The sequence below is a fragment of the Scylla paramamosain genome, chromosome 20, assembly GCF_035594125.1.
Source record: "Scylla paramamosain isolate STU-SP2022 chromosome 20, ASM3559412v1, whole genome shotgun sequence".
Taxonomy (NCBI): domain Eukaryota; kingdom Metazoa; phylum Arthropoda; class Malacostraca; order Decapoda; family Portunidae; genus Scylla; species Scylla paramamosain.
In genome coordinates, this window is record NC_087170.1 from 18,730,783 (window position 1) to 18,753,994 (window position 23,212).

General features: G+C 37.9%; 1 protein-coding gene across 1 annotated transcript in view; it reads right to left on the reverse strand.

Moving 5' to 3' along the window:
* Window positions 1–23,212, reverse strand: part of LOC135110552 (SCY1-like protein 2) — a 328,030-nt gene that overhangs the window by 10,698 nt on the left and 294,120 nt on the right. The window contains 5 exon segments of the mRNA XM_064022973.1: window positions 6,776–6,874; window positions 11,117–11,161; window positions 13,017–13,237; window positions 20,522–20,745; window positions 21,194–21,362. Coding sequence (XP_063879043.1) covers window positions 6,776–6,874; window positions 11,117–11,161; window positions 13,017–13,237; window positions 20,522–20,745; window positions 21,194–21,362 — 758 coding nt within the window.

Below are 23,212 nucleotides of genomic sequence, written 5' to 3' on the forward strand. Positions count from 1 at the left end.
AGTCCAACTATCAGAAAATTTTGCTGCACTAGTAAATACTGTTAAGGGTATGCATGAAGAGCTCAAGTATCTCTTCATACAGACCTTGAAAATATATTTGCCAGTGCATTACAATCTTGTCAAAATTGAACTTCAATGGTCACATCCCCAAGAACTGCTCCTCACCAAGTCCACACCACAGTGTTCAGCCTAAGCCACACAGCTTAGTATGGAAGCCTCTCCTCTACTGCAGGAAGACTTACACTAGTAACAATATGTAAGTATAATAAAACCAATGATATAACAGTCAAATTACCTCTGACTAGGATATATTTCTTTTCAACCATGAAAGTAAAACTTACTGACCATCATAAGAGTTAAGTAGGAAAGTGTCTGAAAGATAAAACATTATCAACCCACTGTCTGAATTAATGTCAGAAACTGAACAATCCACAGTAAGGGCAATTACAAGTTTGAAATTCTCTTAATAGTAATGTTTATATTCACTGAAACAATGCTTTGGAGTATCAGAATCATATCAAATTCAGAATATGGCTTGAATCATGCTGAAACATACTTTTGTTGGGAGAAAGTTTGTGAGCAAGAGAGGTGTGTGTGTGTGTGTGTGTGTGTGTGTGTGTGTGTGTGTGTGTGTGTGTGTGTGTGTGTTTACCTAATTGTGTTTTACAGGAAAAGAGCTATGCTCATGCTGTCCTGTCTCCATATCTACAAGCATCCAGCTTAACTTTAAATTCATGAATATTTTTTGCTTGTACCACTATTTCATCTAAGTTGTTCCATATTTTTATGCTTCTATTTGGGAAACCATATTTCTTGACATCTCTTCTACTTGCTGTTTTCTTCAATTTCACTCCATGTCCTCTTGTATCTCATGAGTCCCACACAAATAAGTCGCCTTTGTCAACTTGATCCTTACCCTTTAAAGCTCTGTATATAGCAATCAGGTCTCCTCTTTCTCTTCTCTCTTGTAATGATGAAAACTTCAATCTCCTTATGCAGTGTGTGTGTGTGTGTGTGTGTGTGTGTGTGTGTGTGTGTGTGTGTGTGTGTGTGTGTGTGTGTGTGTGTGTGTGTGCTTAATTTAATGCAGTATGATTCTCAAGTGATAGAATCATACTGAAATAGAAGATACATACATAAACACATCAGAATGAAGACAACATCAATAATTAGTGGACATCACCTAAGAAGGATGGTGGATGGACAGATGTAGTCAATTAGCAAAGTGAGGCATAATAAAATACATTGCGTAACACATAACAATGTATACTTAGAGGATGCTTTGACCTGCCAAGATGGTGCACACACAGATACAAATCAGAAAGCTGGAAATGAAACTTGTTATATCAAAAACTTGTGCATTAGAAAGAGAAAAGTTACATTGTGAATTAGAATATGAAATGAGTAAAACTGAAATGGGAGGGAAGTAAAGGAAGCACAAGAACTTATGAACAGTAACAGGTTTGCTTATCTCACCTATTCAGCAAAACTCTCATTTTGTCTAATTTAAATGCCACTCTATTCCATAATTTCAAGTCATCTTTAGTGCTTCTATTTGAATATCTCCCTCTAAAGATGGATTTTATTTATCATCTTTGGGGTTATTGCCTTCATATATCCCGATATGCACTACTACATCCCTTTTATGCCAATCTTATCAATGCAAAAGTTAATCATTACCTCCATCCATTCATTCACAATATTTACATTGTTGTGCTTTTTTTATTTTCCCTGATCTATCTACATTATCAAACTCACTATTCCTCAAACTTGCTTGACTAATGTTGTCGTCTCTCCCTGAGTACCTATTTATGGATTTCCTTTCTTGACAATTTTTTTGCACTGTACTCTGTCAAAAAGGATTTAATAACAAAAGCTTTGAGGTCAAAACACAGAAATCTCACTCAAAGACAGCAAAAAATATGAATCCTAGCAATCATCAGACTCACATAATGCTACCTGTGAAAGGAAGACAAAAAAACAACCTGGAATGTTATGTAATAGAATCAACACACAACATCACAAGGAGGCTGCAATTGAAGAGCCTGTGGATGAAAAAGTTGGTCAAATTACTACATAAACTTCAGGCAAGATGTGTGCAAGTCATGCTGAAAATTGAACAACACCTGAAAATGGAACAAGTCTGAAAAAAACATTCTAGCTAAAATAAATTTGGGTGTGTAGGTTCAGCACACTGACAACAGTCCGGGAGCCTCATCTTCCATCCTCCTGCTATAAATTTAGGACTGAGGATCAACCAAGATACTGCTAACTATATTCACTACACATGCAAACCAAACTTTATCAACATGCTGAGGAGTTAATGAATTCTTCCCTAACTTAAGTGTTCACTGGATACTGCAAGGACAGATGTACCCAGCCCACAATCCATTCAAATTATAAAAGTAAGTTTGCACCAAGAAGCTTATCCCTCTTTGCTGGTTAGGCTCTGCTCCCTCTGATCTGCTTACCTAGTGAGCTAAAGAAGAAGAATAGTGAGAAGTACCTAATGTATGCGTTTGCTGTTATTCAATGAGCTTTATGGTTAAAAACACTGTTTAATTGTAAAACAGTGCCCTGCTTATCACTCAGTAACACTATGAAACAAAGTTCAGTCTCCAGCAAGCCACTAAGGGAGGACAGGCCTTTCAAAACTGGCAATGTATACAACCCAAAGAGATGATGACTAAATCTTCAATACAACATTAAATTCCTTCATCCACAAAGTTACTGTAAAAGATTTTTTTTTCAATGTCTATTTGAATGAGCTATGTATGAAATATTGACAATAAATGTGCATTTACCTTGAGTACCCTGCCTGTCTGAAATGGTCAGCTTAATGTAAACTGTTCACTAATAAATCTTACTGATTGATAAGTGGAGTACTGTCATACAATGAAATTATGAGTATTTTTTATTGTTGAGCTCAGAATAATCTCAATCATGAACATCTGGTACATCTAGCTGATCATCTTCCTTACATAGCAGCCAATAAAGTGAAAAAGGACAGAACCTCAGAAAAGACAGAGTGGCTTCTTGGTGGGAGCCTACCTTTGTAATCTGAATGCACTATTGGTGGTTCTTATCTCTGGGTCTCTAACTATCATGCTGTGGCTATTTCTCAGGCAGAAGCTTTCAGGACATGTTCTATTTCAATGTAACTGAAAATTGAAAAAAAAAATAATTACATAGTTTCTACACATCATTTACATTTATAAACCCAAACAATTCTCAGTAGAATTAAGTAATTATCTAAAATCTAAGAAGTTTAAAAGCATTGTGATAAAAACATCAAATCCAAAAGGAGGATATACTGTCAATGTAAAATATAAACACACACAAGATATTCACCTACAGCTTTCATCAGGTGCAATGCAAAGGTTGTTCCAAAAGTCTCTGAGCTCTTCCTGGCAGCAAATTCTTACACAATTAAGTAAAGCACCACAACTCAGTCACCTTGTCAGTCTTTCAGTGAGGCTAATTGTCTCCATCCATGAATTATGTTCCCATTTTCACAAATAAAAGTTAATGAAAAACAAGACACCAGATGTTATGAACTGAACCAATTCAAATAACAAGTGATAGATCAATTGCTACTAAAAACATTCTAAACCAATTTCATTGTTTTGATTTAAATGTGGAAATGCATTTTATTTCTTATGTATTATAAGTATATTTTTAATCAGTTTTACCAATTTTTTTCCTACATGGTAAGGTAAATACTAAATAATGTAAGTATCATCACCAACATCATTATTAATACTGCTATTGTTGAATGAAAATGTTTACTCAGGTCTTTAAGAGAAAAAGTCTCTCAAACATGGCAAAGTGAGACCTCAGCAAGACAGGTTCCATGAACACAATAAATAAAGTTTTGAATCTTTGGAACACCTCATTAAATATGCAAATTGAATCTGATGAAAGAATGTTAAATTTTGCATGTGCAAGAAGTATTCATTACACAATATTCTTAAGGCAAGCATGATTAAGTGAGAGAAAAAAAAATTGTGGTATGAAAACACAAACATGAGTACAACAAACAAGCAGACAAAGGAATGGACAGGAAAGGAAAAACACTAACCACAGGTGATGAAAGGAACTGCTTTACCAATCAGTTTTAAATATTCACTCTAGTATTACTAAACCTACACTATGAGGGAATTTAAAATCAGTCAGGAACAATAAGGGTGATTACTGATAACTTAGATAAGCCTGAATACATATCAGTGACAGAAAGAATATTTGATATCAATAAAATCAAGATGAGGTGCAATATCAAATCTTGTTTTTCATTACAAACAAAACATGAGACTTAAGAAACCTTATAAAGTAAGGCAATATTCAAAAGCCTCTAATAGTTTTAAGAAAGATCTCCAACCTCCACCCCACAATTAAGAAAACTTTAAAGTACTTATGTAGAGATCTAATACACACTAACTTTTCAAAGATGTGGCTCTTAAGACCATGCCTATGACAGATGAGCATATAAGAATGCAGTCTGACATCATATTCTCTCAAATCTTCATCAATATCTTCAGAACATCAAACTCCTGACACTCATTCATGACCATTCTATCTTTGCAAAGTTATTTTTATTTGATTTATTGCACCACAATATATCAATTCATAATTTTGCAAGTCCTTTTAATATACTGCAGACATTTCTGAGTCTGTTAATTCTTAACATTATTGAAAAAATTATCCTTTTATGATTTTTAATACAAAAGACAAATATATTTATACAAAACTCAAATATCATTCATCAAATTTAGTTCAGTTTTACAAGCAGTTCCTCTCCTACCAGTGCTCATCCCCCATGCCTCAGTCAGCAGGTTATGTCAAGTGCCAGTGGCCAACATGAGTGACAGGCAGTGCAACAAACACCACTCTGAAGCAAGCAGCCGTGGAGCACAGCCCCAGATGGCCTGCCATGTATCCTTGGAGTCCCAGAAAATGTGAAGATCAAAGAGACTTTCTTGTAAAGGAAAACAATGAAAGCTTAACCAAGATGTCTTCAGAGATCTAAAGCAAGTAAAACTTCTTGCAGAATTCTGCCATCCAAACTAAAATGTATTAATATCTGTAGTGAATGTGAAATCAAACAGAGTAGATGTGTTAGTGAATATGCTTTATCCACATTCCTGGAAATTCTAAATATGTGCCCATTATTCCCTCTACATATAATACTTGGCTCGAGTCTGTTCTAAGCAGATGCTGTCCACCATTCCAAGGTTATCCCTATTACCCATACAACACTAAACTTCTTATTCAATATAGGCACCAAATAAATTGAGCTCAACAAATTATTGGACACCTAGATGATTTTTCTATTTAAAGTCAAGATTTTAAAAATACCTAATTACCATCATAATATATGTCCAGTAGTTTTATTCCTTTCATGAACAAGTTCTGAGAAGTAATATGTGAAAAAATTTCATTGCTCAGTTCATAGTGGAAATATTTTCAGTCATGAAAAGATAGCACATTAAAAATTTACTAAAAACATGAAGATTTTAAAGTGCATTATTGATGCTATCTAATATAAATCTTTAGATAAAACAGGAAGTGAATATATTTAAGTCATAAAATGCTAAAAAAGAAGTGAACTGAGAAGTCACAGGAAACAAACGTATTCCTGTGTCCAGCAGACGTCAGATGAAGGCAGTGGACAGCACACTTCCATGTCAACCTATACATATCAATCAAGACTGAATACAACATTAATCAAAGTTAACACAGAAAAGAATGGAAGGAGAAAAGAATGAAGACCACATATTGAAAGACTAAGCAGACCACAGAGCATTCAAGACCAAGACCAATGGAAAGAGAGACATCAGACCACAAAGACCAGACAATGTAGGAACCAGCCAGAAGACCAGACATCAACAGATGTGCATACGAGACCAAAGGACAAGAAAGCAAGCCCAACCACAAGATATGTACACATACATACATAATACACACACACACACACACACACACACACACACACACACACACACACACACACACACAATCTAGATAAACTAGGTAAATACATTTTCTCTCTCTCTCTCTCTCTCTCTCTCTCTCTCTCTCTCTCTCTCTCTCTCTCTCTCTCTCTCTCTCTCTCTCTCTCTCACACACACACACACACACACACACTATACAGGTGAAGCTCAATTTACAAATATTTGATTTACTGCTTTGCAATGTGATAAGTCAAAATAATATTCTATCATTTGTTCTGCTTTATGAATGAATTTATAAATAAAATTCTTTAAAAAATTCCTTCAAAATACAAAAATCAACATGAAATTGATCTATCTGTGTACATACAAGGATGCAATTCCTCTGAAAGAAGGATAATCAGCACAGCCTCCTCTCACTGTGGGAATAAAAATACAGAGGAATAAATTCCACATTCACTCACTCCATCATTTTTAGCTGCTTTTTACAGTGTGCTTGGCAGCAATTCTTCCTACTTACACTTGATATGTTCAGGCAGGTCACTTTTTATCACAATGAACACTAAATGGGGAAAAAAAGGAGGAGAAACCTAGGACTAATTTCAATTTACAAACTTTTTACTTCAAACTTCATTTGTAAATTGTAATTCACCTGTACTATTTGCACACAAACATAGACACACACAAATGGACCAAGAAAGACAAGACAAGGTGGATGCTGAGACTGAGACCACTTGTGGTAAACGAGGACGCCAAGAACCAGTGGCAGCACAGAGGGCGAGACAGACGAGGAGCAGAACACAACCACTGTGACACCTATGGTTGACCTGGGGACTGAGGCAGAGAGGCGGGGAGGGGTTGTGGCGGCGAGGGGAGTACAGGGACCCTCCACAGGTAGGTCCGCCACTTACCAAGGTACGGGACAGCTGTGGAAGGAGAACAAAGGCGTGTTAGTCAGTCTGATCTCAAGTGGAGCCATTACCATTCGCACCCAATGTGGCTGTAAAGTTGAGCATAACTGCATCAAGGCTCAAGCACTGGTGACATGTTCATCTAGTGAATATGCTAAGCTCATCCTCATGAAATCTTGTCCTATTTTCTCTGTACTGAATCTATTTTGCTGATAAAAAATAACTAAATAACTAAATAAGAAAAAAAAAACATATATATATATATATATATATATATATATATATATATATATATATATATATATATATATATATATATATATATATATATATATATATATATATATATATATATAATACTGATTTCATCACTGAGTATGCTAATTAAACCTATACTGAACTCATTAGTGAAATAACTTTGCTAATTAAAACACTGAAGTGATAGTAATTTCATATCCATTGGTATTACGCACTGCATCTTATCAAAACAGTCAGTGTGTTTTGAAGTCAGTATATTAGTCAGTATTAGCTGCAATAATACTTGCAATAATACCCTGTTGCTTCCACTACAGGTGTATTTTCCAATTACCCTCTTAATAGGAAAATCCATAAACTTTAACATCTATTGTGAAAATTCCACTAATTGGATTATAATAAGATTAATTAGCACAAGTGTTCATTCACTATTTAGAACACAATGTCTATTTTAAATATATAAGCAATAATTAAACTTGCTAAAATAACATTATACCAATCTAGTTGCATGCGAGCATTACATGGAACTTAGATGTGTCAATATTAATGCCATCTTTCAAAGTCATGAGACTTCACACTTGATTGTTCTGGTTTCACAACTTCACTTTCCACAAAGGGGGAAGGTATGTATACTGAAGTACACACAAAAAGAAAAAAAGGAAAAAAAAATAATAATAAATAAATAAATAAAATAAATAAATAAATGAAATAAAATAAACAAAAATAAAAATAAATAAATAAGTAAATAGTTAACTATAGTTCATTGTGGTTTTAGCATGTTCATTAGAGAATGGATCAAATGTGGATATTAGTTACCCAATCACCACACACTCCTGTATTAATGAATGATATTCATCAACTGAGTTTTATCAGAGATAGTTACACATTTAAGGTAGAACCAGAACTGCTGGCAACAGTGTACAAGTGTACCAACAATAACTTGAATCACTCTAACTCAGTCATGTTATAAATACTGCTAAAAACTAGACAGGAGACTAGAAACAAGCATGTGCATTATACATTGAGAGAATGGAGTCTTTCATCACTGCATAATTAGGGTTGGCATAAAACCTTATAGTAAAAGATCTATGTTTAACTCAATTTCCTCTAAGGTGTAGGAATATAAGACAACACAGAAGACAGAACACAGCGAGACAAGGACACACACGACAGCACAGACACTGGATGGTCACAACACAAAGAAGTAATGCAAGGATCACAGGACAACACTGGGAAAAGGATGGAAAGGCTCAGCACATGCTTCAAGAGTCATCAAGAATATCTATGACAAGATGTCTTCTCACCCTCAACATTCAAGACATTTGCACTATCACAAGAAATATTCTTCAGCTCTCCAGTAATGTCCCAACTAAATATTCCATACAACCATGATGATATATCAGCCCCAATAGTACTAAAACTTCAATGTAATCAGGAACACTAGAACTTGAAGCATAATTCACTGGGCCATGCTTAAAGATAAAAAAAAAATACTCTTATCTAGATACAAACTCTACACATGTGCATATCTGCTATAAAGAGAGGGTCTGATGGATTTTATTTTGGCTGCTTCAATCAACCTTGTGTCCAAGTCACTGTCTAAAAAGTCAATGGGAACCTGACGAAACCATGAAAGGAAGTATGATTATGTACTCTCCTTTTTTCACTCATCTCAGTTGATATATTCAAGTCGAATCCAAGTCACACTACAAAACCTAAGGTGTAATAAAATTTATGACACAGTACCTCACTATTATCAAGACTGCCTTCACATTATTTAGGTTTTCTTGTCATATGGTTGACTCTTTTAATGAAAATGATTTTCATTTGTTCTACTATGAATCCTGCCTTACAAGTTAAGAAATAGCACTTCATATTAATGCACAAATTAGCCTAAGACACAGACAATGAGGAAGATGAGAAAGAAGAAGAAAGAAAGAGTAAGCCAACATGCAGAAATGGTGACACCTGCAAAAATATCACAACTATGCTACTTCTCTGACTTAAATACAATATATCTTATTTAGTATCAGACTAAACCTGTATTGATATTAGCTTTAAAATAATTATTTGTCTAAGATACAGATTTAAAGTTCACATCACTATATAGAGCAACTTATCTTTTGGATAATTACTAATACAGTAAAACCTCACTGAATTATGCATTATCATAAAGGCAGAAATCAAGAACATAAATTAATGTTAAGTCATTGTTAGGAAAAGAAATGTTTTGAATTAGTTCTTTCACTGACAAAAAAAGAACTCATCCCTGCCACATCACCCATGGTCTTACCCACACTTCCAGGAGGGATCCTCAAGGCCATGTCCTACTTATGTATTCACAACTGTTCGCCAACCATCCTGATTATGCACCATCACTTATCCTTGCTCCACATATACTCCTCTTGCACATGACCCTCTCTACACAACATCCAGCCATCCTAATCAATGTCTTCCCCTTTAGCTTGTGTCTCTCATGTCCAGTCCAGTCATTCTCATCACTAATCACTCTACTTTCACACTCTCAACACCATCTTTTTATAACATTTCCTGCATTAATCAGACAAGTAACTCTTCTAGTACCAGTTCTCTATACTTTCTCACTGCTCTAATCATGATCCTCACACACTGCAACTCATTCAATCAGTTTTCCTCCTTTACATCCATGTTTCATGTTTCAGCCCCATAAAATACTGTCCTTACTAGAAGTTCATAGTGCTACAGAATAGCACTATGGATCAATACCATACAATCTTCTCTTTACATTCATTCCAACCAATATTCACCTAAACCTTTTATTAACTCCTATCCACAATTTTCTACTTTATTCACTCTACACACACACACACAAAAAAAAAAATGTGAACTCTGTGACAATCTTTAGTAACAACTTCCATTTTCCTTAAGACACTAAAATAATGAGTGCATATTGGAATCTCCACAAGTCTGCTCACAAATACTGTGCGACACAAGGTAATTCAGTTTCACTTAACAATAGCAACACACATAGTGCTGGGAGGAGAGAGGCAGGGAAAGGGAACACTTGTTACAGTTCCAACCAACACTGGTGTGGTGGTGTTCCTCAGGATCTGGGTCAGTCCAGCCCAAGGGACTTGCTTGAGAGGGAGGGTGTGTGCTGCTCAACTCAGAGGCTGCTTGATTACCCTTTGTTGCACAACACTTTAAGTAACATTCTCATTACAGTTTATTGCCACTACCACCACAGGGACACTTCACTACACACCATGTCTTGTTCTCTATCATGGTGCATCTGGTCACCAAACAACATAACACTAAATTTACTGCAACATTAACAAACATAACAGCAAATGCAATGTTATGTTATTTGATGTCATAGATAAAGTTGTCACAGTTGCAATTTGTCATGTTTTTTTTTTTTTTTTTTTTTTCGAAGTGGGAGAAAAAATGCATAAAAATATTGTAGTGTCACATGTGAACAATGAATTACATGCCCAGCATGAGGGTCCAGGGTTAACTGTGATGTGTGCGTCTGTCTGTTCCTCAGGAAATCTGAGTCTGCTAGGCTTAAGTGTCAGATAATATGTCTGTCAGGGGAACAAGCTGTTTAGCAACATTATATAAAAAATTCCAAAATGCAATGGTTTTCATTAAGTGTCATCAGTTTTCTCTTAGTAAAAAAAAGTTGATAAAAGATTTACATTCCACAATAAATGCAAAATTACTTATCTAAAAAATTTTGAAAGCACTGCATCCAGTATTTATACTATTATGTGTAGTAATTAAGATCAAATGCATATGATAATCATTATTAAAAGCACGTGCTTTGCATAAATGTGATTATTAAATTTCTCATGCAATTCAAAAAGCAGTAATAAAAACTTTATGTACAAAAATAAAAATTCAAAATAAAATAACGCAGTGGCAAAAAAACATGCCAAAAATGTAGATCTATTGCGTGTATGCGACTGAGATGCGGTGAGTCCCAGAGGCGTCATGCTCTCAAGGAAGAGGGAGACTTACCGCCTGGGAGTAATGCAGGTCCAAGGAGCGGCGTGGGCGTGTGGGCTGGTGTGGGCAAGACAACACCACTTTACTACAAGCTCCCACACCCACACTTTAATCTCCCCCTTTCTGGGTGCCTTTCTTTTACCCAATGTGTGTGTCACCTCCCAACTGAGACTGAATGACATGTCAGTGATATGCTATTTAGGAACCAATGAAATACTTCTGTACTGAACGACATGAGTTATGAAAAAGCAAACTTTCTGAGTGACCAAGCCACACCAGAGTATTGCCTAATAAAAGAAAAAAGTAACTTTCACAAAATCCTTGCTAAAAAAAAATTCAAGGAAAAAATTATGGCAAAAGATTCCCATCTGATGGATAAGATGAATGCATCTGTACAATAAGCAAAACATAATGTACAAATATCCAACTTATAAGAATTAGCAAGAAAAGAGAAAAAAGCACACAAGTAACAGCAATTTGTAGCAGCAGGTGTGGCCATCACCAGGTGCAGTGTTCCCTCGCAGGTCCAGCAGGGCAGAGGAGCAGGCAGACAGGCAGACAGATACTGGCCTGCCACCAACGCTCCACACTCATTGTAAGCAGGTAACTCATTGTCTAGTTACTCAAGGGAGCTGCCACTTGTGTTTCTAATAATTCCAGCAGGTCACACATGACACACCACTGCAGTAACATGTGACACACACACACACACACACACACACTTACAACTAGGTAATTACAGTCTGATGAGACAACCTGCCATAGCAGTTCTTCCTCTCTTTCATTAATTATATGATTAGAAGATAACCACAACATTTTTACTCCCACAACACCACAACATAACCTCAGGGTCTGATGATCCTACTGCTTATTTTTCATGTCTAAACAATTTTATTTCTTGCAGGACTGTTAAGACGACAATTTTTCAAAGCTATTAAATTATGTTTTCATTACGTGATATAATATACATAGAGGAAAACATAAATATTATTAAAATAAAGCTTAAATTCTACAAGCAAGAAATCATAGGTGACTTGGGTTCCACAGTGAGGTCATGTACCACCATGTCAAAAGTTACTAAAAAACAATTCCATAATATATATATCAACAGAAAGAGATGCTTGATCTCTCCATGTCATGGCAGTGCATCATTTACATGTAGACTGTCCTTGCATTCAGCAGCCTGGTCATATGGTACCTGAGAGGTGACCTTAACTTCCTTCTACCTAAAAACTCAAGGTATTTTCAATTACTAAAATTATAATTCAGCTTTTGTTTAATCAATAAAAATATTTTTCTGGAAACTTATGTTTTCTTATTGATCAACTTTTTAATATTAAACATCTTTACTAAGCAGTTTATTAAAAGAAAAAAAAAGGAAACAGATTTCACCTCAAACATTCATGAAATACTTATCAATTGTATCAGACATTCAGTACAAAAAAGTATAGTGTAACTGCTTCTCTCTGATTTCCTAGTAGTAATGAAATTTTCAACAACTCTCACTTGTCCAACACAACTGGAACTTATGGTCCAAAATTTACCTGGCACATTCCCATGTAGATAAAAGATACTTGGTTCCCCAAAGCAGTGAATATTTTGAGTAACCAAACACTACGGTGTTCAAAAGACACAAGACCATGATGAAGTAATGATAAGATAGCAGGTAGCAGAAACAGTGTGACAGTTGTGAGAGGGCATAATAAATTAAGATGGCAGGGTATACTACTATAGCAAAGCTACATTAGGTGCAGGCAATTCTTATGCCACGTTAGTGAATTGATGCCATCTGATAATTATCTTAATACTTTTTTGTACTGCAATGTTCTCTCTCTCATGAGCACACACACACACACACACACACACACACACACACACACACACACACACACACCACAAAGACAAGACTCACAGTAGGAGGCGAGAGATTGGTGCAAGTGGACCCGCGTCTTTCCGGCCCAATGCTGGAGTGCCGTCGTACAGGCAGGGAGCCCGTGGAGGTCTCGCCAGGAGAGGAAGCGGAGGACAGAGCCACCCGGATCTTTGGTGGCATCATGAGCTCGTTGTCTGACAGTCGCCGGCCAATGGTGGCGGACTGTACTCTTAGGAGGTTTGAGTCCGGAGACGAGGGTCCTGCAGTCCACGAGGGAGGGAGTTTAGTTAGAACTGTGAGGAGAAGATGGAGGAGGAAGAGATACGAGAGCATCTCTTCCTCCTCTGTCTCTTTCATGCGTGTATTTATCTAGCTGTGACATATGGGAAAGTACCTACGTTTGTAATGTCCTGCCTCTGTATCTATTGATATAAATTTTGGCCCTTAAATCATGTATTGACTTTGCATGGAATACATCATGTGTGTATGTGTGTGTGTGTGTGTGTGTGTGTGTGTGTGTGTGTGTGTGTGTGTGTGTGTGTGTGTGAATAACTCAGTTCATAATGAGGAACCACTATAAATCATGAGAAGTACTAGCTAACAGCTGTGGAACAAGCTAGTATATAGCTGACAAGGTTTAGCTTAATGTATTATCTCTGTATTAAGTAGATTAATATATCAATTGATTATATTGCTTGAAAGATTAGCATTAAAGCTTGTGCTGAACAGAGGTGTCCTGATCTACTATCTTTCCCAATTATTTTTTTTTATTTTATTCAAATAAATACAAAGACCAATTAATAAATGAGGGCAGTGTTACCATGATATACTTAGTGAAAACTTTAAGACTACCTATCATTAAAAAGAAAAAGGTAAGCATAATGTCTTTACTGATATTTAGCCTGTCAAGAAATTTGGTGCAAAATTATACTAGCAGAACAAAAAAAGTCTTAAAACATAAAATTAAATTAAATGGCTTCACTTATCATAATTTCATTACTTACAAAATAAGATATTACTGTAAATGCCTTGTTAATAAGTAAGGAATAATGGAAGGCAAATGAATAACACTTCAAAGGCAACAGTGTAACTAACAATCGAAAGCTGGTAAAGAGTTAAGAATGATGCAAATATCCAAATATCAATGCAAAGTTGCAAGAATTTGACCAAAGTGAATGAAATACTTAAGCTTACTCAATGCCAAGAGACCTGTGTAGAAAATTGAATGACATTAGACAGAACAACAAAAATAGAAACAATCTTGCCAACAAACAGATCATCGAACATAACACACAACATTACTAAAGGATAATTAAAGTAGCCAGCACAGAAGACTGACTGACTGACTGGCTAACTGAATGACACATCCCTGCTTCTCTCTTGTCCAAAACATGTGCTTACTTGCCTCACTCCATTTCCTTCCCTTGTTACTACCAAGCTTGGGCTACATTCTATTATAACTTTACCTGCTCACGCTTACCTATCCTAGCAAATTTCATTAATGCACACCTTATTCCCAGTAGTTACTGATGCATACACTGGCAAGTTCTCCCCAAACCTCTCTCCTGCAGCATACATAAAAAAGGCACTGAACTAATAATTATTAGTCTAAATTTTCACTATTTAAACATTTCAAATTTCATTTCAAACTTATCCTTGTTTAATGTTTGTTTTGTTCACAATAAATCCTAGTTTATTTATTGATGTCTTGCTTAGCTTTGTTTAATATGCTAAGTTCTCTGAGTGATTTCATTCATACTGTGCAAATTACAGAAAACGTGGAACAGAAAACAGCACACACTACAGCACTAATTCAACGAACATTTCAATAAAATTAAACACAGAGACTGATAACTCCTTAAAAACAAGCTAATATCTATAACAAATTAAAACAGTCTTCCACCAGCTCCCTCACTCTCTGCCTCAAATTCCACCCCTTGCCAGCCTCCCTAACGCAGACAGTGGTGAGAGCCGGGCTGGTGTGATGCTACGCCTGCCCAACCCTGTCTTTACTGACAACAGGAATAAACAGCAACACACAATGTAGCATCCTGTGAAGAGTGAGAATAATAAACATTACAAAGATCAAAGATTTCAGAAGATTATGCACATGCGACAGTGTTAGTTTGCGGTGGAGTGAACACCTTGCATGGGGTGAAGGTTCTGTCTCTAAAATGAGAATAAATCACCATCTCTTACTGTGCACTGAAATATGAACCATGTAAATGATATCTTCGGAAGGAATTAAGCTATCCAAGCTCTGAGCTCACCCTAGACAGGCTGCTTGTGAAGGCTGTGGCATGCGGGTGTCAGGAGACTAACCCATTACTTTAACCACTGCCCACATAACATCCAAAGGCACACAGCCGAGGTGACACAAAACTTTTGTCATGGAATATCTACATGATCAAAGTTTTTAATCTATTTGGAACGCTTATGTCAAATACTTTCAACAAGCAAATAACCACTGACAAAATAATCAACACCAATTTCACAATGTAAAAAATATTTGAAATTATAAGGAATTAAATTCCATTCTATTACTTCAATTCTATGCTTCATAAGATCTTTCAGTAATTATGGTGAGGTATGAAATTTTATATTAAACAAAAATGTTCCCCTAAGTAACGCAAAACACAGGATACCGAGAAGTAATCCTGTAATTCAGTTTTCAAATTCCTTGGAGTTCTACTTTTGTATTATTAAATATGAATCTCACATAAACATTCCACACCTCCAAAGCAATAATATGAAGTAATGCCAGATCTGTCTTTGGTTGAGTCAGAGCTGCCACCAGTGACAGAGGCCAGGAACCCACACCTCCACCCAAGGGATCACACACCAGCAGTAATAAGTCTGGTAAATCCCGGAAATTGTGGGCTCATTCTGATTCTGGTCCCGTTTGAGTCAAGCATCTAATTCAGATTCTGGATGCTGAAAGGCGTACTCTGACACACAGACCAGGTGTGCCAAGCACGTGTGGAAGATGAACAAGATAACACCTCATCCTCAGGCCCTACCTACCCTAATGATCACTTTGGTCTCTTAAATATCTTATGACAAAATGACTGAGGCCAAGTTACTAAGCCTAGACAGTACTGTCAGTGTGTGTTCCCTTCTACCATTATATTAGATACCATCACTGACCCACTTTTAGAGAATGGTGCTATTCTAATACTCTGCTTTACAGTACTTCATTCCTAAGACATTCCCTAACCCTCATACGTCTTGCAGCTTCAGCCTTTGAAATGCAATCTGTCAACAGTGAGCACAACACACTCAGTCACAATTTACCTGTTTCTATTACAGCTAATACATCTCAGGCTTCATTACTTAGTACAGTTTCTTACATGTTTTTCAAAGCAATATATAATACATACATACATATGTACATGTAGGTACATATACCAAGGCTGTCCCTCCCTAAGAAGTGGGATAGTCAAGACAAGGCACTCAGTTTTCACATTCACACTCATTCACACCACTTTTAGCCCCTTGATCCCCAACAGAGAAGAAATACCACGGATAAAAGCCTACATATAAGGAAGCTTTTTTTTTTTTTTTTTTTTTAGGTATATCTCCAAGAAAATATGGGTACATATTCACCAGTGCTGATTACTGCCATACCTTCATGTACTCAAGTTCCTATACCTACATTCTATCAAGACACCAGCACTTGATGCATAACGAAAGCCTGAGAGGAAGAGCTGCTGCTGTATCATTTCCTCTCCACCTGCCAGCATCCAAGATAACCTGCATTTCATCATTAATCTTAAAAACTGAGTAATGTTTAGGCAAGTTTCAATTATTTTTAAACACTGACATGCAACAGGACAAAAATCATAAGTGCACCAACTTTTAAACATTTTTTCAAGCAACCATGAAAATACTTTGCACTCTCAAAGCACACACACACCATTTATTATACTTTGTGTTAGAATATAAATGAAACTTAGCTGCAAGAAAAGCTTTTTGATGAATAGTGCTTTAGGATTTAACTCAAATTTATTTCACTTGCATTCACCACATTACCACACTAACTTGCCAAAAATTAAAGAAAAAAGAACAGATGCATTACAAAAAAACAATGAATATTAATGATTTATGAATAATTAGTTGGTTCCTCATGAAACACTACCAAAGACCTGATTTTTTTAAAACTTGATGGTAAATATCTGAATGCAGTGATGGCTCCGACAAGGCCAACAACATTCTACACTCTTGGTGACTGTACTGCCTTCACATGCAGTCTGCTGTGCTTAAATACTTCATGGTCAGTGACTGATCAAAGGTTTGGTCAGCAACTTTTGTGGCAATTTCTCAAGTTTCAAGCATGTGCCCTTATTAATTCACTGTGATTTTAGAAACTTTACATATTTATTTAATTATTATTTTCTTTTCAAGTTCTTCAAACTATTCGAAGATACTTTTTTCCACATGACAATTTCATTAGAAATGTTGTCTTTCTTAGATATGCCCTACAACTCTCTCCTGACACTACGTACACTCTCTGGTAATGTACTTGCTCTACCACCAAACAACCACACAGACTTCCTTCACTGGAAAAACAATGGGGAAGACAGGATTGTGCTGAGTGAACAAAAACAAATATATTTAAAATGACTACTCAGTAAAGCCCCATGTACATAGTCATGGCGTTTTCATAACATTGCATCAAGTTGCATCCATCAAGGTAGCAGAACAATGTCACTATGAGGTCATTATACATGTGTTATAATGGTTGTTCAAGATGGAGTCGTGACAGCTCAATGACGACTTCACGATTGGCAGAATTTCCAATTTTAATGGTAATTTTCAGTCACGACAACAGCATGATTATGAAGACCGAGTCATGACAGAGTCACAACAATGACACAATATCATCACAGTCGCCACTCACAGGCCTCCCTTGGCGACTGTGGACGATATAAGAAAGGGCAAAGACTAAAACCTGTATCTCTTTCTCCAACTGGGAAAGTATATTGCTTTGCTCTCTATCCTCAACCTGCTCTACACTGACCTGCAATGCCAACAATTATGTCAAATACATATGCATGTCATGGAAGCATCATGATAATGTTATGATAATGTTACATTATGTACAAAATATGTCAAGCTCCATAACATTTAAGGTCAAAATTATCTTGAGCACACTACAACTGACTAGTCACAATGCTGGAGCACAATTATGTGTCATAACACCATAACTGCTCATAGTAGCACTGTCATGATCACCATGACAATACATGGGGTTCAAGGCAGCATACATCTCCAACACTTCAAAGAATGCACCCATTTCCATATTTTAGCCAAAAAATAACATTGTTGCCACCTCATACAATGTAAGTATGTAATTACTAGAGCAAATATTAGAATGATGAACATATTTGCCCATCATGGTTGTTTCTGTATTAATTTCCAAATATTTTGGAATATAATTATTGCATATCAGGCAGTGTTGCATTATTCATCAATCCTTCAAGACCTGTACTATACTGCATGCAAGATGAATAATATGTATGTTTAACCAGTGCATGATTAACATTCCTCATTCTACCTTGCATTATTGTGAACCGCTTTCAGTTGTGTCCAAGCAATGAAATTTAACAAGTTGATGGAAGTTGATAATAGTAATGGTTATCATATCAAATTTCAATCAAGATAAGTCGTTCATGCAATGGTGGGGAATTAAGGGGAAGCTGTGATGGGAGCAAGGATGAGATGAAGATTTGCGTGTCCGGCACACGCTGGCTGCCTGACAAGGGCCAACACATTCATAAGAGTGTTAGAAGACCCTGGTGCAACATTTCATCACGTGCAGCTTTGCTTGACAGCAATGAATGCAAGTGGTAGCAGTTATGTGAAGGAGAAGTGGAAAAAATGTGCAAACGAAATATGCATTACACTGCAACTAAGTTTATCTTATATTATTGGTGAGTATCCAATGCACAACATCCCAAGGAAAGCCGTGTGGCAGCTCTGGGAGGGGGAGAGCGTGGGTGCGGCGGGGCGCGGTGCTACAAGTTGGGTGCGGTGCTACACGTCACTTTGGGCGCGGTGCAACACATGTCACTTTGGGCGAGGGGCACCACACGTCACTTGGTGGTAGCGGTCTGGTCAGAAGGCTGGTATCACTATGGTCATGAAATATAGGGCCTTGGTACGGCCATATCTGAACTCAGTGGTTGGTACAAGTACGTATCAGTGATTCAAAGAAATGATAAACTTGAATAAGAGCGTTTCTACTGAAAATATCAGGAACTAAACGAAGCTTACATACGGTCAATACGTCACTATCTAGTTTGTCGCGGTATGTGTCACTTTGCCGTACAGTGCATATGTGCCTCTACATCCACCACATCCAGCATCAACCACCTCCAGCCCTCACTTTAAAGCGTTTCGAACTCCTATAAGGACTATTTACTTTTTTTTTTTCAAGATAACAAGATTAGTAGGATTCTTATGGGTATTTTATTTGCATTGGTGATGCAATACCATTGTTAAACCATCGCTAGAACCATAGAACACACCTTTACATTACCGATAACCTTCACTAATGCCTGTTGCGCAAATGGTTGAGATAAAGCTTCGAAATGCCTGAGTATGCGAAGCCTAGAACCAAAATATCCGGCACATAACTTGCAACATTTTGAAAATAACGCCACGACTGGGCCTAAAGGATACCACATACTCAAGAAGCTAATGAAAGATAACTGCCGCACCTTTACGCATCGCAGATTACAGAAGAGTGAAGTTTTGCCACAATAATTTCCAACATTGCACCTCCTCCGCCAGCCTCCTATGCACTGAGTGTCTGACCGCCGCTGCCTCTAATCCCCTCACCGCGTCGCTACTGTAGGTGGGGCGTTAGTTCCATAAGGGTTGTTTACGTGGTTCGGCACTTCACACTTTTTCTGAATTAAGTTATTGTCATTTGTTGACAGAGATCATATTTTTTCATGTCCATTCACTACTGACTCAGGTTCTTCATTATCTTTGGTTCCCTCTAGGTAGCGCATTAGAGAAGGGTTGCGAGTTGTCTTTATACTTAAAATTCCATATTCTCAACAGAAAGTCTGGTACCCAATAGTTGATTGCGCCATGTGTCAGTGATCACACACACACACACACACACGTTAATACTATTATAAAGCCGTCCTGCTTCATTTTCCATGATATGAAATGTACACTTCACACAAATCAATAGCATAATCGTTTTACTGTTGTACTTCCAGGACCTAATGTAGCATACGTTGTGTATATTCATCTTTTCTTAGTTAAGTTTCCATACTACGGTATAAAAAGAGCTTTAAAGTTTAGTCTCGTTAATAGTATAAGCTGCTTTCCACCATCCTAACGTTACCACCATCTGTCTGTGGTGGATCTGCTACTCAAGACACGCGGCACCGCCCCCACCACATCACGCCTCCACCGCCGCCACTGCTTCCACACGGCCACATAGCAATATAAAAATAGAGGAAGAAAGGAAAATACAAGCCAACAAACAAGAAGGCACGCACAGTCTCACAACCTCCGGGATTTACCTGAGAAAGAGTGTCCCAAGAAGCCAATACCTGACGACCCTCGGCGGGAGAGGAAGTCCTCGGCGCTAGAGGACATGCGGGTGTCCTGGATGCGAACGTTGGGCACGGGTGAGAAGGGCGAGAGGGACATGTTATCGGAGCTGAGTTGGTGGCGTAGCAGCCGTTTCTCACCCGGACTGCTCGCCAGACTCAAGTTATCCAGCTTGAGTTTGTTGCGTTGCTGCCTGTGGGGGGAGACGGGCTTTAGGGCGGCGGGCGGGAGGGTGAGGGTGGGGGGAGACGGGCGTGAGAGCGGAGGGAGGGAGGATGGGAGGATGGGGAGCTGGGGTAGATGGGACTAAGGAGAGAAAACAGTTTGAAGGGAGAGTACGGGAGGGATATGTAAGAAAAGGCTGGGGACAATAAGGGCGACGAGGAAGTTATAATGTCAAGGTTAGAAACGGTAAATGGAAAGAACAGAGAGGGAGGGGAGGCGAGACATGAAGGGCAGGGAAGAGAACTGTGAACGGAAGAAAAAAGAGTTTAGCATATAGTTACGGTATCACACACACACACACACACAGAGAGAGAGAGAGAGAGAGAGAGAGAGAGAGAGGGAGAAACAATCACACAATCCACTAAACTGAATCACTGAACCTAATAATCTCACTTCCAAACCAACGCCTCACTCACTTATCTATGTGGTCGAGCATTTCATGGATGGTTTGCAGGAGGAAGCTGAACTGGATCAGGTTGAGGGAAGGACTGACGGTGAGCGGCAGCAGCGAGGGCAAGATGCGAGTAGCCAGCAGATTGACGCTCAGCCCGAACTTCTTGACACCCAGCATGAGTCTGTAGATGTCTGTAAAGAACGGGCAATTTGTAACTTTAGTCATGCCATCTGGAAGAGGAGGAGGAGGAGGAGGGCGTAAACGAGAGGAAGAACGGATATATTTGAATGGAGAGGAATAAGAGAAAATGCTCGAGGAAGAGTAAGAGCAGGAGAACGTAAACGAGTCTGAGGAGAAGCAAATGAAAGAGATAAAAAAACAAAAAAGACGAGTCTCTTACAACAGCGTCGCATCACGTCAACGCTCAAAAGGAACGTAGCAACTGAGGCCTCGGAAGCGTCGAAACATCCAAGAAAAAAATCTTTCAAAAGGATTCGCCGCTTCGTATCACTGTCATGCTTTTTTTTTTTTATTATTATTATTAAAACATGTGTATTTTAAAACGCGGAGCGAAATTCGAGGATATACATATATTTTTCTGTTAAAGCTTACAGGACTTGGTCGAGAAACGTGTCTGTAAATGAATTCCGTGGAATCCTGCGAGACTCGAGCGGTTGCGGAAAACACACACACACACACACACACACCGTACTTAATAAGCATGCGGTTCACTGTTGTTGATATGACAGTGTGTTACAGTGCTGGTGAATGTTACAGTAATAATGAGAAAGATGCCCCACGTTTCTTCTCAAAGCGAGCCCTCCAATGGCTGGCATGTCTCATCATCAGCATAGTGGTGCCTAGTAATCTCTGATCTCTTCCCGCACATACAAAGATGAGTAGCGTCCTTCAATGAGCAAGCGAAGGTCGAGGACGCCTTAATATCCGGAGACTCTTGTCAGAAGTGTGAGGGGCGACAGTCTAAAAAGGTGAGTGGCTCGTGTAGATAACAAGGAGAGAAGGCGTGCGTGAATTCATTTAACTATCACGTGACGCGCACCAGGACCGTGTTCAGTAAGTGACCCAAACTCACTTCTTGACAAAGCGATGCCGGTGGACTTGCACGTTGGAGCATAAAAAAGGACTGTTTGTCTTGGTTCCTTGGAATTAGAAATTCACCGATGACTAATTAACAGATGAAAATAACTGTAATAGGAATAATTTTTTTTTTTTTATTTCAGTTTCAGATTATGACGATAGCAATAATGACTCCCTTAGTTGCAGCTCTGCGTTATTGACAACATTCAGACGTAAACTACTGTAAATACCAGAGATACATGTATTTCCTCCATCATTTACTCGCAGTAAGTGAAGTGAATATAGGCAGAGTGGCACATGATTCGCCTCTCCGCCCATTTAAAGCGTCAGTCTCCGGGAAAGAGAGAGTCACTTCGAAAATCAGGATTCGCATCAACGAATCCCTTCTCTCTGTCAATATTCTTTGCAGCGGGGGAAGGTAAGGGTGTGGGAGAGGGGCAGGGCAACTTGGCAGAGTTCGAGGCGCGGCGGGCCATCAGAAGGAGATTTAGGACCCCTTCTCCCCTTCTAGTTTTCAAGATTTTCCCAAAAACTTGAGAACCAGAGCCACCTGTATTTCAGCGAAGGGACCACGATAATGCTTCCACATTCTGTTCTAGTCCGTGGATACAGATGAGACACTTTCATAAACGAGATTTGGAAACAAAATGTAAAATGTGAAAAAAAAGATAATTTTTTTTATCTGTGTGTGTGTGTGTGTGTGTGTGTGTGTGTGTGTGTGTGTGTGTGTTAAGTATGCAGGAGTTACGTAATGTATTTAAGGATAAAATTACATAGCATAGTATGCACTGTTTAGATTCCTGGCGCAAACGAATGTTGATTTATTTATTTATTTATTTATTTTTTTTTTTTCTTGCCTGAGAAAGTGACTGATTGCCTCCTCGTGTGTTTATTGCTTTGATCACCTACTGGTCTTCCCTCATTGAGCCTTACTAGCGCTTTT